This window comes from Condylura cristata, unplaced genomic scaffold, assembly GCF_000260355.1.
Source record: "Condylura cristata isolate star-nosed mole 26May11 unplaced genomic scaffold, ConCri1.0 scaffold00020, whole genome shotgun sequence".
Taxonomy (NCBI): domain Eukaryota; kingdom Metazoa; phylum Chordata; class Mammalia; order Eulipotyphla; family Talpidae; genus Condylura; species Condylura cristata.
In genome coordinates this window covers 24,757,584-24,771,195 of record NW_004567121.1, presented here as the reverse complement: position 1 = coordinate 24,771,195, position 13,612 = coordinate 24,757,584, and the positions used below count along the sequence as shown (strand labels likewise).

Here is a 13,612-nt window from a genome sequence, read left to right as displayed (position 1 = left end):
CCCCCTGCACCTCTGGTCTGTACCCCAGTTCTGTATGAATAAATAAATGTATCCAATTTTAAAAACTTTAAAACCTTATAGATAAGCTCCCAATTCAAATAGTATTCCTTTTTTAAAGTTTTTAAAAAAGAACTGGGTACAGGCCCGAAGTACAGGGGGTGAGAAGATTTACCAGAGACAGAGCCGGGAACAGAACAGGCAGATACACTGCTGAGGGGAGCAGCAGACGGGTCAGGAGAGGTCTACCTCACATAATAAGATTTTTTTAATAGGTGATGGTTGATGTCAAATTGCTAATTATTAGCCATTGAATTCATGTTAAAATTTTGCCTAAATATTTCATTTTAAAATGATGTATTATTATAAGAATGTTATGTTAATATAATAACATAGCAGAAATTTTAGATATCAGCTTAAAAATGGAGACACAATTTCTAAAAATTCCTTCAGGGAATACAAAACACAAAGTTGGCGACCACAGACACATGTACTCTGTAGACTGAAGACTGCAGTACCCTAGCACCCAAAGGAGACTAGTCCAGTCTCCCTACAGAGGTGCAGCTTTGGGGCACCTTGGCGCTCTTTGTTTTTTGTTTTAAGATTTATTTTATTTATGTACCCCAGAGCTGGGTATACTTGGTATACCCAGGTTAGAGGTGCGGGAGGGATGTAAGGATTCACCAGAGACAGAGAGGGGAGCAGAACAGGTGGACTGACTGAAATACACTGCTGAGGGGAGCAGCAGTGGGACAGGCGAGGTCTGCTGTGTCATGTGGGTCACCTCTGGGGCCAGGGATTGAACGCATGCATGCCTGCGGTGGCTGCAGATAGCTTCATAGTGCTCAGACTTAACCCCTTTCACCAGTGGGGAGGCCCTTTGGACTGGGCTGTTGGCACAGGGCTCAGACCCTCGTGGTGCAGGAGAGTGTAGGCTGCAAATCAGGTAACAGGTTTCTGACCTTAGTTTTGCCACCATCTGTGCCATCTCAGGCAACTCCCATCACCTCTTTGGACTTTGGCGTGCCGAGGTCTGAGGGAGAGAGTTGATCTGTCATTTTTTTGTTAGACCATTATAGAACGATATGAAATCCTCCACCCTGACCCTAGATGGGCCTCCTCTGTTTTTCATGTCAGATTTTTGGTATTTGAAGGCACCTTTTGTGTTCCCCTCAAATCTTTTCCTGTTTTAAAGTGTAGTGCTCCTTCACTGATTTAGGACTGCTTAAAAAGTCATCTTCCGGGCCCTCCCTGGTGGCGCAGCAGGGTTAAAGCACAGCACTGAGAATCTAAAGCCGCTTCCTCATGAGTTCGATTCCCGCCTGCCCCGGAGGTGACCACATGGCGTGGAAGACCTCTCCTGACCCACCCGCTGCTCCCCTCAGCAGTGTATTTCGTTGATCTGCCTGTTCTGCACTCCACTCTGACTCTGGTGAATTCTCTCACCCTCCACATCTCTGGCCTGTATCCCAGTTCTGTATGCACAAATAAAATAAAATCTTTAAAAAAAAAAAAAAAGTCATCTTCCTCAGGGTGTTTTTTCCCCAGGCTAGTGGCTCTGGAACACTCAGTCCTTTTACATTCAAAAAGAAAACGATGACCCCCTCAGGTCTCCCCCTCGCCCAGGATATTAATGTATATTTATTTTATCTTTTGATATAAAGACAGATTCTTTAAATGTTTGCTATTAATTCCTTTACAATAAACCCATTACATGTTAATATAGTTTTACTAAAAATATATTTTCCAAAACAAAAACAGTTGAGTGAGGAGAAAGGCATTGCTTTACGTTTTTTTTTTTTGCAAATCTGTTAAGTATCTGGTTTAATGGAAGACAGCTAGATTCTCATATCTGCTTCTGCATTCAACTGTTACCGTATGCGTTAGCTGGAGTAAGTGAAGATCTGCCCTGTGTGGCTATGTAGTTGGAAAGGGAAGAGTATTTTAACAAACATTTTAGGGGTTTTTCTTTGCTGTTTCCCCAAACTTGACATGTGGTTGTTTCTTAGAGTTTACTGTCCACGTGGCATCTACATGAACTTTTTTACTCTTACATTAAATTGTGGTACATTGATCACTTGGGAAACACAGGTTCACTGAGTTATGTATCTCAGTGATACATAACTGAGATGTTATGCTGTTGCATTTCTTTATATAATATATAAAAAAAATCACATTTGTTACTATCTCTACCAGTCTCATCAGAAAATCTTTATGTATTGAGACCTGTCAAGTGCAGCCTGGCTGAGACAACTTTTCCAACTAATTTTTGCTTGAAATCTTAGTTTTTATCGTTGGTAACCAATACTATCAGTCATTGTCCTTGAACAGACTCATTTTGTTCTTTTCTGAAAACATGTCTCCGAGATACCCAGGTGGGAAGAAGCGTAGACTGTAGGTTGACCTTTCAGATGGAAATTGTGTTCCAGGGGAAACTGGCCAGTTCATCTTGCAACTCTTCACGCTGATGCTTTTATAGCCACTGGGCCTTGGCCTGTAGCAGAGGGCTTCACTTTTCACTTCATCCCATGGAGTAGTAAAGCAACATGCACTTACAGGTCAATATTGAATAAAAACGTTTATGGCTTCATCAAGAACATGCTGTTTTTCTTTAATGGCCAGTGTGAGCTAGTGAAGAAGGACAAGTGCCTTCATTAATTCTTGCTAAGGTGACAGCTCTTCCACCCACCACTGCTTTTTGTACCACGAATGCAAGTTTTCCAGCATTTTCACTTGAGGGTTTTTATTATTGGTAACTAATAATATCAGTCATTTCCTTTTTAGGTGACAGCCTTGCTTTGTTCATTTTTGCAAACATGTCTACCAAATACCCAAGTCGAAATAACCATAGTTTTTCAACACAGGGGAAAAAAGTAAATAACATCTTAGAATTGTTAAGAACCTATTTAACTCCCTCCGTGGACATTCCCTCTCTGTGAGGACCTTGGGGTCTGAGCCTTGGGAGTCACTGCTGCAGGCTGTGCAGAGCTGTCTGGTGAGCGCCAGAGGCCAGCCCTTCCCGCCCTGGTGTGAACTGCCTCAGAGGGGAGCACACCTCCAGGAACAAAGCCCCATTTGCTTCAGAATTTTAACGCCCATTGTAAAGTTCTGATCAACTAAAATTTCCTCTTCTATAAGACCTACCATCAAGCACAGCTTTGTGTATCGGAAAGAAAAGCTTTGAACTTAAAGGGTAACTTGGAGGTGATGGATGTCACCCCAGTGGAGCTGTTTCACAGCTGGTGAAGCTTCAGTGCAACTGAAGATTGGGGCGTTCTCATGGTGAGAGGGACAGATCCTGGAGGAGACTGCCTGAGTCTGGAGAAATGCCGATGAGACTAAGTCCAGGGAGGGTCCAGAGATGAGGTCAGATGAGAGGAACCTGAGCAGGAGAGTGGAAAGCCTGAAGCTTGCTGATGACGGCAGAGGTGGTAGTGATCCAAGGCCAAGCAAAGGCCCTGGGGTAGGGCTGTAAGGAAGCCCCAGAGGCATAACAGAGTTGTTTCCATATGGCCTGGTTTGGGATGCCAGGTGACTAGACAAGGGTGGGAATGTTATGGTTCCAGGCCAGATACTCAAGATTTTGTCTCTGAAAATAAGGACTAAGGCAGGTAATTCAGATGTGGTTTTCTGAGAGAAAGGAGGGAGTGCGAACAGAGGCCCTAGAGAGAGGGAGCCGTCACCCCAGGGAGCCTGTCTTTGTTTATGGGCGATGATGTTGTTGATAGGCAGGGGTATTTGAAAGCATCAATGTCCCCTGTCTGCAGCAGTCTTCTTCATTGCCCTGGAATTTTCGAGAAACATTCTCTAACATTCCAAAGCCCATCAGTTCCCAGGGCCTAGAGTTATCGGTTGTAATTAGTGCTAATTGATTGGAATTTGGAACTCTTGACTTGCAGGATGGGTGTGCATTTGAGAGATGTTTATGAAAGACGGTGTTTATCCAAAGGATTTCCTTTTCTTTTAAGTTTCAAGGCTGGAGACTTAAGCATCTTTAATCCAAAGGAAGGAGAATGAACAGTTGTTATAAAGCCTCAAATCTCAGCTCAAGTCTATAGGATTACAGACACCAGAGAAGAGCAGGAGGGAGGTGGATAGTCCATAGCTCCAGTCCAGGGGCTGGAGAACAAGGTGACTAGCAGTTGAGTCGAAAATGGAGAATGTTCTTTCTGTTCTTAACAAACACATTTCCCTTGAAAGTCAGTAAAATGCAGATGATGGTGTTGATGAAGATGATGATAAAATAGCAGGGGGCAGTTATCTTAAAAGAGCGTATTTCTTACCTTCCCATATATTAGGGGGCAGAAACAGGGTACACTTTCCATTTGCATCAGCTGCTGCTCATTCATTCAGGCTTGCGCTCTGCAGGCTGCTGCTTGGGATCTGCCTATTGTAAACTAACTCCTCCCAGGAAAGAGTAAACACCCTAGGCCAATCTCTGCTGTCCTCCAGGAAAAATGAAAAGTGCAATCTGTGGGAAGCTGAGAGGCAAGAGGGGTCTCACTTAGCTAGGAGGTGGGTCCCTGGAGAAGGCCAAGCGGGGAGATACATGTGGGAGAGAGCTGGGGCTGCAGGGGGTACCCACTGGAAGATTAGGATCTAGACAAGACAGGAGTTGCCACCAGCTGACCTACCTAGTACCCTGGGGAAACAGGCCGGGAGGGAGGGAGACCTGGAGTCCTCCAGAGTCTGGCCTAGAATTTGTCACACAAGCCCAGGAGTGCCACTTCTCAGCTCCTGCCCCCCGACAGCACAGTTGCTGACTCTCTGGTCCCTCACTTGAGGGTCTAGACATGTTCCCACATCCCTGTATCTGATAGTCTCAGATGGGACTTAGCCTGAGCCCTGCTGTAGAGCTGGGGAGTGGCCGTGGCCCTTTCAGTGGGAGCATGTCGGGAGCTATGGGGGGGCTCACGGGGCAGCCCCCCGTGGCCCTTCATGGTCCTGCACTGTGGAAGTTCCTCCTCACGTTACTCAGCAGGCAGTGAAGTTAAGTGACAAGCAAGGCCATGGGCTGATGAGATAGGGGTGTGTGGGGAAAGCCGGGCCTGTCAGACTCCTGGCCTACCTGAGGGAGCAGTGATTTTCCATGGCAGGTTTGAGGTAGATTTCCTCCCCTCTGGAGCCAGAGTGGGGAGAGGCTTAATAGGTGGTTTGTCTGCCGAGGCAAATCCCAGTGCCTTGGGGAACTAGTGGTTATTCATGTCAGGCCCTTTGCCCCACCTCCCGCTCCACCCAGCCCAGCAAAGAGGAGCAGGATGTCCAAGCTCCCAGGGTCTCAGCTTGCAGAGCTGGTAATTAGCCCCTTTGTGTCCAGTTAGCCACCTTTCATCTCCTCCGCCCGCTGGTGTCCGCTTTCCCCCAGCATCTCAGCTCCGCAGGCCCTTCGCCCTCCTCTCGGCCAGCTCAGGTTGTTTGTCAGGGACGGTGGCTGAGGGCCGCATGCACTCAGGGGAGGCTGCTCCAGCCAGAGCCACTCACATTTTCCATCCTAGGTGCCAGACCTCTCTCTCCCCCCATTCCAGGTTTCGGTCACCTGGCTAAGGAGCAGTCAGGTGATAGCTGGGTCCCCAAATTTCGATCCTTTTGGAGTCTGGGTATTGCCTTTCAGTTCCTCTGCATGGGTGAAATGGAAGCTGATGAATCACAGCTTTCATACTTCAGCAAAGATCCTGCTCTTCCTTATCTCCAGCGTCCACCCTGAAACATAGACGTCTCTGCTCTGAGGCCGCCGTGCGTGCGGGGTCCCAGCCCAACCTCCTGAGGGTACCTGCGCTCATTGTCCTTCTATTTAACCATTTAATGGATATAAATGGAACCATTTATATCACATGCTGACTGGTGCACTAGCCACTAGCCACACTAAAAGCTCCTTGTATTCTATTTACATGTATACATTTATGTTCAGCGTTAAAGAAACTTAAACATTTTAGTCCACTGTGGCTATAGCTGTTGCTGGACAGCACAGGTGGAGAACATTTCCATGACACAGGAAGTTCTGTTGGATACTCTGATCTGTACAACCAGAAATTCCAGTAGATTGGCATCCAAACCATATCTTACCAACTGTTTCTTCCTCCTAGATGGTTCTAAAACTCCCCTGACCTTTCAAGTCACTCGAGCTCCCAACATCAGTGTCTGTTGGGATTGGAGGCCACCTAGAACAGAGGCTCTGAAAATCTGCCCCTTAAGAACTCGAAATTCACCAATACCAAGTTTGCAAGCCTGCTGCTCCGATGCCGGGGGGCACGCAGGGCCCTGATCCCCTCGGTGTCTGCGATCTTCCAGACTTTATTTGCAAAGGAGGGAACTGGTGTCTGTTAGTTGCAGCCGAGCGGCCGCACGTGACACCTGGATGTGCAGTCCGCTGCTGGCCGTGGGCCCGGGGCAGCGCCGGGAGGATCACAGCTGGCCAGATGCTTCTAGACCTGCCCTGCCCTGCCCTGGCGCTGAGGGCCGAAATGCCACTCACAGCCCCCCCTTCTTCCTCGCGGGGCCTCTTGGAGATGACCTAGCCTCAGAGGGAAGAGAAAAGGATTTTTGTTCTTTTGCCTTTTTCCTAGTCCAGAGAAAAGAGGTGCTTTGCGGTAAGAGGTTTACCCAGAAGCAGTTTCTTTTTGGAACAGGGCAGTGCTTTATTCCTGCCAGTTCCTGCAGGCAGACAGCATGCTGGGCTGGCCTGCCACCTCAGCCCAGCCTGTCATGTGCTTCCTAAGTCGGACTTGAGTCCTTTTTTCCACTGCCTTCCCCACCCAGTCAAATTGCAGTTGCAACCTCTCATTTTTCTGCTGCCTAGATGATTAAAAAGCATGACTTAGTGGAAAAATCTTGACCTCCTTGGGGTCAGTCTCTTAAGCAGCTGTCGGAGATAAGATTGTGCTGGCAAAATACTCAGCAGCACTTTGCAAGGCTTTCTGTCAGTGTGTAAGGAAATGAGAAACTGGTTCTGGGAGCATTTTGTTTATTTTTAGAGCGAGCTACAGTTTTCAGAGACTCAAATTGGTATTATCTGTTAATAAAGTAAGATCACTAATGGAAGGGTTAATTAATTATAAACTATAATCATAAATTAACAAAATTTAAAATGCAATGAACAGGCTTCAAAAAAAAATTTTTTTTTTTTTTTTTTGTTAATATTCATGGCTCCTGCTTAGAGCCTTAGAGCAATGCAGGGAGCAAAGTTCTCTGGCAACTGAGCAGTATCAGAAGTTCAATGCTCAGACTTCCCCCCAAAGACTTAAAAGACTTAATTGTGCAGCTCCTGGTATGAAAGGCATTGTTTGAAGTTATTTTAATTACCGTGTTAGTATTGCTGCCTCTTGTTTGGAGATTGAATACTTACTGTAGCTCTGTTGAAACTGCTCCAAAGGGGACATTACAATTTGAATTTAGCATCTTTATTTTTGCCAAGAACTTGTACCCAGCTAGGTCACTTTCTCAAAAGGAGGAACTGAGGTGCAGGTGGTGAAAGGACCGAACTAGGGTTCCACCAGGGATGCCTTCGAGGCCCCAGTGGAACGCTGGGAGCGGGCTTGACACAGGGTGTCACCAAATGGATGCCTGCTTTGGAGTCCTCCACTTCCGAACCTGGGTCCACATTCGGTCGCTTCCCAGCTACGTGGCCTCGACTGTGCAGCTTTCAGTTTCCTTATAAATAAAATAGGGATCACACCACCACGTATGTATGTCGTAGGGTTATTGCACCAGACTGAGGTCCTGCTGTGCCTGTGTTCCGGGCATAGCTTCCAATCGTCCTCCTCTTCCTCATTAACCCCCACCCCCTAACTTTAGTTAAAGACCCACTCCCAGCCGGCAGTGACCACAGGCTCCCCACCCTAATGTCTTCTTCCTGCTCTGGCCTTGGCCTGGATCTTGTCCCTTTCCTCTCCCTGGATGACATACTTAGAACCCAGTTGCCCCCTCTCATCTGGGGAGTCCAGAGTGCATGAAGCGCTGGACTTGAGGTCAGTGGGGAGAGACACGGGCCCAGGTGTCCACCTCCTCTTGACATTCCACAACTGCCTTGGGTCCTGAGGAGTGTGAACACGAGTCTGGACTGGGAAGCTCGTCCTCTGGGCCTGTGCCCATGTGGTCATCTGGACGCCTGATCTGGGGCCTCCCGGAACCACCAAGGCAGTTAGAGCCCAGAGTCTTGCCCACCCACCCACCTAGTCTGTGTGATGGCTGTGCCTCCCAGGGCACCCCTCCATCCTCCAAGACACAGATGCTGAGAGCAGCTGATCTAATTTTGCATCCTGGCTCTTTCCTCTGCCCTCCAGAGACCAGGGGACCCAGTCTCAGTGCTCCCCGGAAGGGGGGGGGGGCAGGCTCAAAGGGCAGGATGTCTGAAAGAACCTCGGTTCCACTGATGGGGTTCCCCTTGCTTACTTCCAAAGCTTGCACAGAGAGGGCCTCCAGCTTTACTGAGACGTGATAAGGGGCCCTGAAAAACCACTTGACCTTCTCTGCTCAGCACAGGTGGGTCTGTGTGCCAGACACCTGGGCCTGCCTCTCCCCACTGACCTCAAGTCCAGCGCTTCATGTACTCTGGGACTCCCCAGATGAGAAGGGGCCACCGGGTTCTAAGTGTGACCATCCAGGGAGAGTAAAGGACAAGGGTAAGCCGCGTGTGGAGAAAGCCCCCGTGGGGCCGCACTCCCTGTGCCTTCTGTGACCCACACTGGCCACACCCTCCTCCGCCTTGTTTTCCTCCTGGCTGCCATGATACTTTTTATGAGCCTCGTTAAGTCTTTAATGACGCCTGGTTGTGCAGCTGGCTTAAGGCTTAATCCCCAGCAATAGGACTTTATTGGATAAATGGTTAATAATCGCTTGTCTGTGGGGATTGCGGAGGTTTCGTTGAAGCCCGTGGTTCCCGGGAGCCCCACGTGGCCGGTGATATGGATGGTCCCGTGACTGGGACAGGGCGCTGGGACTTGGGGTGCAGGAAGGTCGGCCACATGAAGCAGGGAAGGCCTGTGTTTGCAGGAGCTCATGTCTTCACCCTCCTAGGGACAGAAGACACCTGTTGGCTGGGCCTGGCTCTCTCTGAGCCAGAGTTTCCTCAACATGGGTCTCTCCCCACTGCTAATTTTGCTTCCCTTTCTTTTGCCATTAACAAACTGACCTTGAGCCAGTCTCCTTGGGAGTGATCCCTCTGGCCTCGACTTCCTCACGCATCAGATGGACAGGTTGGGAGAGATGACCTCGAAGGTGCTGTGTGGCTCTCCCCCCTGGGGCTGTTCCAGCCCAGCTTCCTGGACAGAGGCTCCCCTCTGGCTCCTGGCTAAGCTGTGGAGGGCTGAGCTGTGGAGGTCTGTGAGTGGCAAGGGCCCAGCAGCCCGCTGGATCAAGTGCTCAGGCCGCCAGGTGAAGACTCGGGCCAGCCGTAGTCACAGGGCAGTGTGTGCAAAGGGCATCTGCAGAGCCACACGTGGCCCCCCATTTTATAGCCAAGTTGGGGTTCCCCACTCTGGGCAGGGCCTTACAAAAGAAACTTCACCGATGGTACCCTAGAAAGAGAAGCCGACTATTGCAGGCGCGGAAGCGGCAAGGAGATGGGAGCCCTTTAGAGATGAAAATCACAGGGTTTGTCTCCAGCTTGGTGGTGACCGGGAGGCCATGGCCTAGAACCCGATTTGGCTTTTCCTGCTGCGGTGAAATCAAGGACCCATGTACTTGAGGCCCCGCATGGTGTTGGGGCATGAGGACAGGAGGCAAACCCAGGTTTGGTCTCATTCCACCATCACTCATTGCTAGGCTGCATGGTTTTGGCAACTCCTTTCACCAAGCTTGAGCTCCTGTAAGATAGAACTGATGACCTATCTTTCAGCGTAACTCTGTTGCTTTAGAATCATCCATGTAAAGCACCTGCTAGCTGGCTCACATGGGGCGCCAGCAGCTTTCCTAGGAGAAACTTGACGTGATGGTGGTGCCTGTTGTATGCTTTGGCTGGCTGGAGAAAAATGCCAGCAGCAAAGAGAGAGGTGACTTACCGTGGGTGACATGACTTGAATTCTTTCATCCGAAAGTAAAACAAAAGAGGCAGAGCTGCACCACCTCCGAGACTTGCCTGAAAATGTCCAGCGACCAGCCAAGGGGTGGTTTTCCTGGGTGCCCCAGAATTTGTTCCCGCCCCGCCCCTCCCCCTGCTCCCCCAGCGGGAGCACACGCCCTGGAACACAGCTGCGGGGAGGCCGAGTCCTGCGCTTGCATGTGAAGCGAGGAATGGAATCTCTGACGGGGCTTGCTCTGCTTTCCTTTCAGATCTTCCCTGACCCGTCAGACTTTGACCGCTGCTGCAAGCTCAAGGACCGTCTGCCGTCTATCGTGGTGGAGCCCACAGAGGGGGAGGTGGAGAGCGGGGAGCTCCGGTGGCCCCCCGAGGAGTTCCTGGTCCAGGAGGATGAGCAGGACAACTGTGAAGAAACAGCGAAAGAAAACAAGGAGCAGTAGAGTCCCGCGGACTCCCCGGGGCCAAGCAGCCGCGCTGTACCTGAACTGTGTTCTTTCCCAGTGTGATGGAAGAGCGTGAGCCACCATAGTTGTGCAAAATGTCAGCGATGGCTTCCGCTCTGCACCTGCAAAATCACTGAGTTGGTGTTCTTTTCTTTTCTTTCCTTTTTTGAAACGTGTCCGGCGGCGGAGCCCTCTGCGACACTTTGCAAGGCCTTCTGAGAGAGGAAGCTGCGGAGAGCAGGGTGGGGGTGCGGGGAGGTGCGTCTTCGTGAGATCGTTATCAGGCGGGCTCGCAGCGGCGGGATTCCAGTGGGCTCTGGGGGGTGGGGATGTGCAAAGCCAGCAAGGAGCACTTGGGGTGAAAAAAAAAAAAAAAAAACAAGCTGAAAGAGCCAGACCTTTGAGCAGAGAAAGGCAGCCAGGAAGTCCTCTGTGAGCATCTGCCCCGGCTTTCGGCTTCGGAGCATCAGACAGCAAAGCCTTTCCGTCTCCCCAGCGCTGCCCACCGCCAGCTTTTGCTTTTGTTTCAGGGGCGTTGGTCTTTATGGGGCGGCAGGTGAAGGACTCCGGTAGACACTGGCTTCCTGCCAAGCCAGCCTGAGGTGATGGTGGGGGGACAGGTCTCCCCTTTCCTTCTCCAGGGACGCTCTGTTCCCGGCTGGGGCAGTTCCACACATCCCTGGAGATCTGAAGCCTTTTTAATTTTTTTAAGAGGGAGCATGTTTGCGCTTCTCTCTCCTGACTTGTCCTTTCTGACGCTAGCCCTTTGGGGGGGCACAAGACATCCCTGGCCCTTGGAACGAAGCGCCCTCCTCACCTGCTTCCCCCCGACTTGCTCTCTGAGTCTGAGGGGAGGCCCAGAGTGGGACCAGGGCGGCCCTCCTCCATGCCCACCCTCCCCAGCCCGGCCGCAGAGGCAGGCCAGGGAGCGTCCTGGCCTGCTGTGGACTCAGCCAGCCCAGCCGAGCAGTCGCACCCACTGCTTCTGTGGTTCTTGGCCAGTTTTCCGGGGGGCTCTGGGTGGAGGCCCTGAAGCCTTTTCTGTGTCTCTTGGGGAAGTGAGCTTCCGTGCAGATCCCGGAGCTGCGGAGGCCTGGGAGTTACTAGATGGGGGTGACTTCGAGGCTTTCAACCTCCAGACCAAGTTTGAAGCCAAAAGATGCCAGGTGATCCCCGACTTCAACCTGTGTTGTTTTGGATAATGCGGTGAGGGAGTCCTAAATCACGGTCCTCATCCCACCCCACCTTCCACCTGCCCCCCAAAAGGGCCCAGTTGCTTGAGACGTTCACCTTGGACTTAGAGTTTCTCATCGTGGTTCAGAGCCATCAGGAACAGGCGCTTGCTGGCCAAACGCTTCCCATATCTCTACATCAGAGTGGCCGAGCAGCAGAGAGGCGGGCTCTGCTCAGCCCCCCAGGGCCCCTCCTTGGGCCCGCGCACCGCAGTCAGTCCAGATTGGCCCCGGCTTGGGATTTGCATGTAGAGTTGTGTTTAATACCTCAAGGTTAGTGTGGCTCCAGAGTGGTGGGGGGAGGACGAGGGCATGCTGCAGACACATCGGCAGACTGGGCTCTGGGAAGCCAACGCTCCCCCCTCTCCCCCAATACCCCCCAACCCTGACCCCAGCCCCCCGCCCCTGTGTTGTCTGCTGTGTGACACACACTGATGGCAATAACTTCTCCCTGCTCCCCGCGGGAGCGGGAGAGGACTGTGGCCTGCACGCGAGGGTGTCTCTCGCCCCCTGTCCCGTCTGGGCTGCAGAGAGCCTTCCCTGCCGACCGTCTTTCCGGCAGCAGCATTTCTCACGGCGCCTCCCCCGTGGATGGGGTTCTGCCTTTGAGAGTCCGTGTTTCCGTGTGCCCCACTCATGTGCTCCCTCGGTCACCTGTCCTGGTCTTGCCCTTTGCTGGGAACGTGCTTGTAAACTGCATAACAAATCTACTTTGTGTATATGTGTGTTTATGGGGGTGGTTTATTATTTTTGCTGGTCGCTAGACGCCTTCACAGGACCATTGGGGTCTGAGCAGGCCAGGGGCTGACAGCTAAGCCAGGACCCTCGTGGGTGAGCCTGTTGGGGGGACCCAGCTGCTCTTGAACAAGTGGCTGAGCTCCTGTCTGGCCTCTTTTTTTTTTTTTAAGTAACTCGTGTGTATTTCTAACTGATCGTATTGAATAAAAAGAAAAAAAACAACCCTAGTACTTCAGTAAAAATGCCTGTTGTAAGATGAACCTCTTGTAACTTCTATCTGTTCTTTTTTGAGGCTCAGGGAGAAACTAGCATTTTTTTTTTCCGAACTACTTTTTGTCACTGTGACAGTTGTAAATAAAGTTTGAAAATGCTTTCCACTCTGGTCTGGCTTCCTTTCCTTCCCGCCTGCTACTTTGGAATGGAGAGAGCAGAGGGCCAAGCTGTGACCGGCAGGGGTCCGAGCTGGGGGAGCTTTACCGGCCTCACCTGTTGGCCCATCTGTGGCGTTATTATCAGTTGGCTGAACACAGGCAGCAGTTCTTTCAATCTAGAGGTTCTCAGTTCGGGATGCACTTCCGAAGGCCCAGGAGAGCTCAAAACACCGCAAGTACCGGGTCCTCCCAGTAGAAGCTTGGGTTTCAGAGCGGTAGTGGAAGTCCAAGCATTAGGAGCTTTTTGGAGTCACCTGGGAAAGTTTTAGTACACAGCTACAGTTTTTTTGTTTTTTTTTTTTGTTGTTTTTCCTAGATTGATTGATTTATTCGTACAGAACTGGGGTACAGGCCAGAGATGCGGAGGGTGAGAGGCTTCACCAGAAACGGTGTGGGGTACAGAACAGGCAGATCGATGAAGTACACTGCTGAGGGGAGCAGCGGGCGGGTCAGGAGAGGTCTGCCAGGCCATGTGGTCACCTCCGGGGCAGGTGGGATCGAACTCATGCGGAAGTGGCTTAGGCTTCTCAGTGCTGTGCTTTAACCTGCTGTGCCACCGGGGAGCTACAGTTGTAAGCCACCTTTCTAAGGGAAGGGGGAGAACTAGGCTATACTTAAGGTCATTCATGGGTGAGTGGGTGTGTGTGTGATGGAGATAAGAGAGTTCCATTGGCGGCATTTCTAAGAAGTCGAGATAAAATAGCCATGGTCCCAGTTCTCATGCACATCTTCAGTGTAGAGTTACATGACAGACAT

The 13,612-nt window shown here is 50.8% G+C and overlaps 1 protein-coding gene across 1 annotated transcript in view; it reads left to right on the top strand.

Moving 5' to 3' along the window:
- LBH (limb bud and heart development) overlaps positions 1–12,799 on the top strand; it is a 22,756-nt gene extending 9,957 nt beyond the window's left edge. The window contains exon 3 of the mRNA XM_004686323.2: positions 10,264–12,799. Coding sequence (XP_004686380.1) covers positions 10,264–10,452 — 189 coding nt within the window. The 3' untranslated portion in view covers positions 10,453–12,799. The remainder of the gene's footprint in view (positions 1–10,263) is intronic.
- The last annotated feature ends 813 nt before the right edge of the window (positions 12,800–13,612 follow it).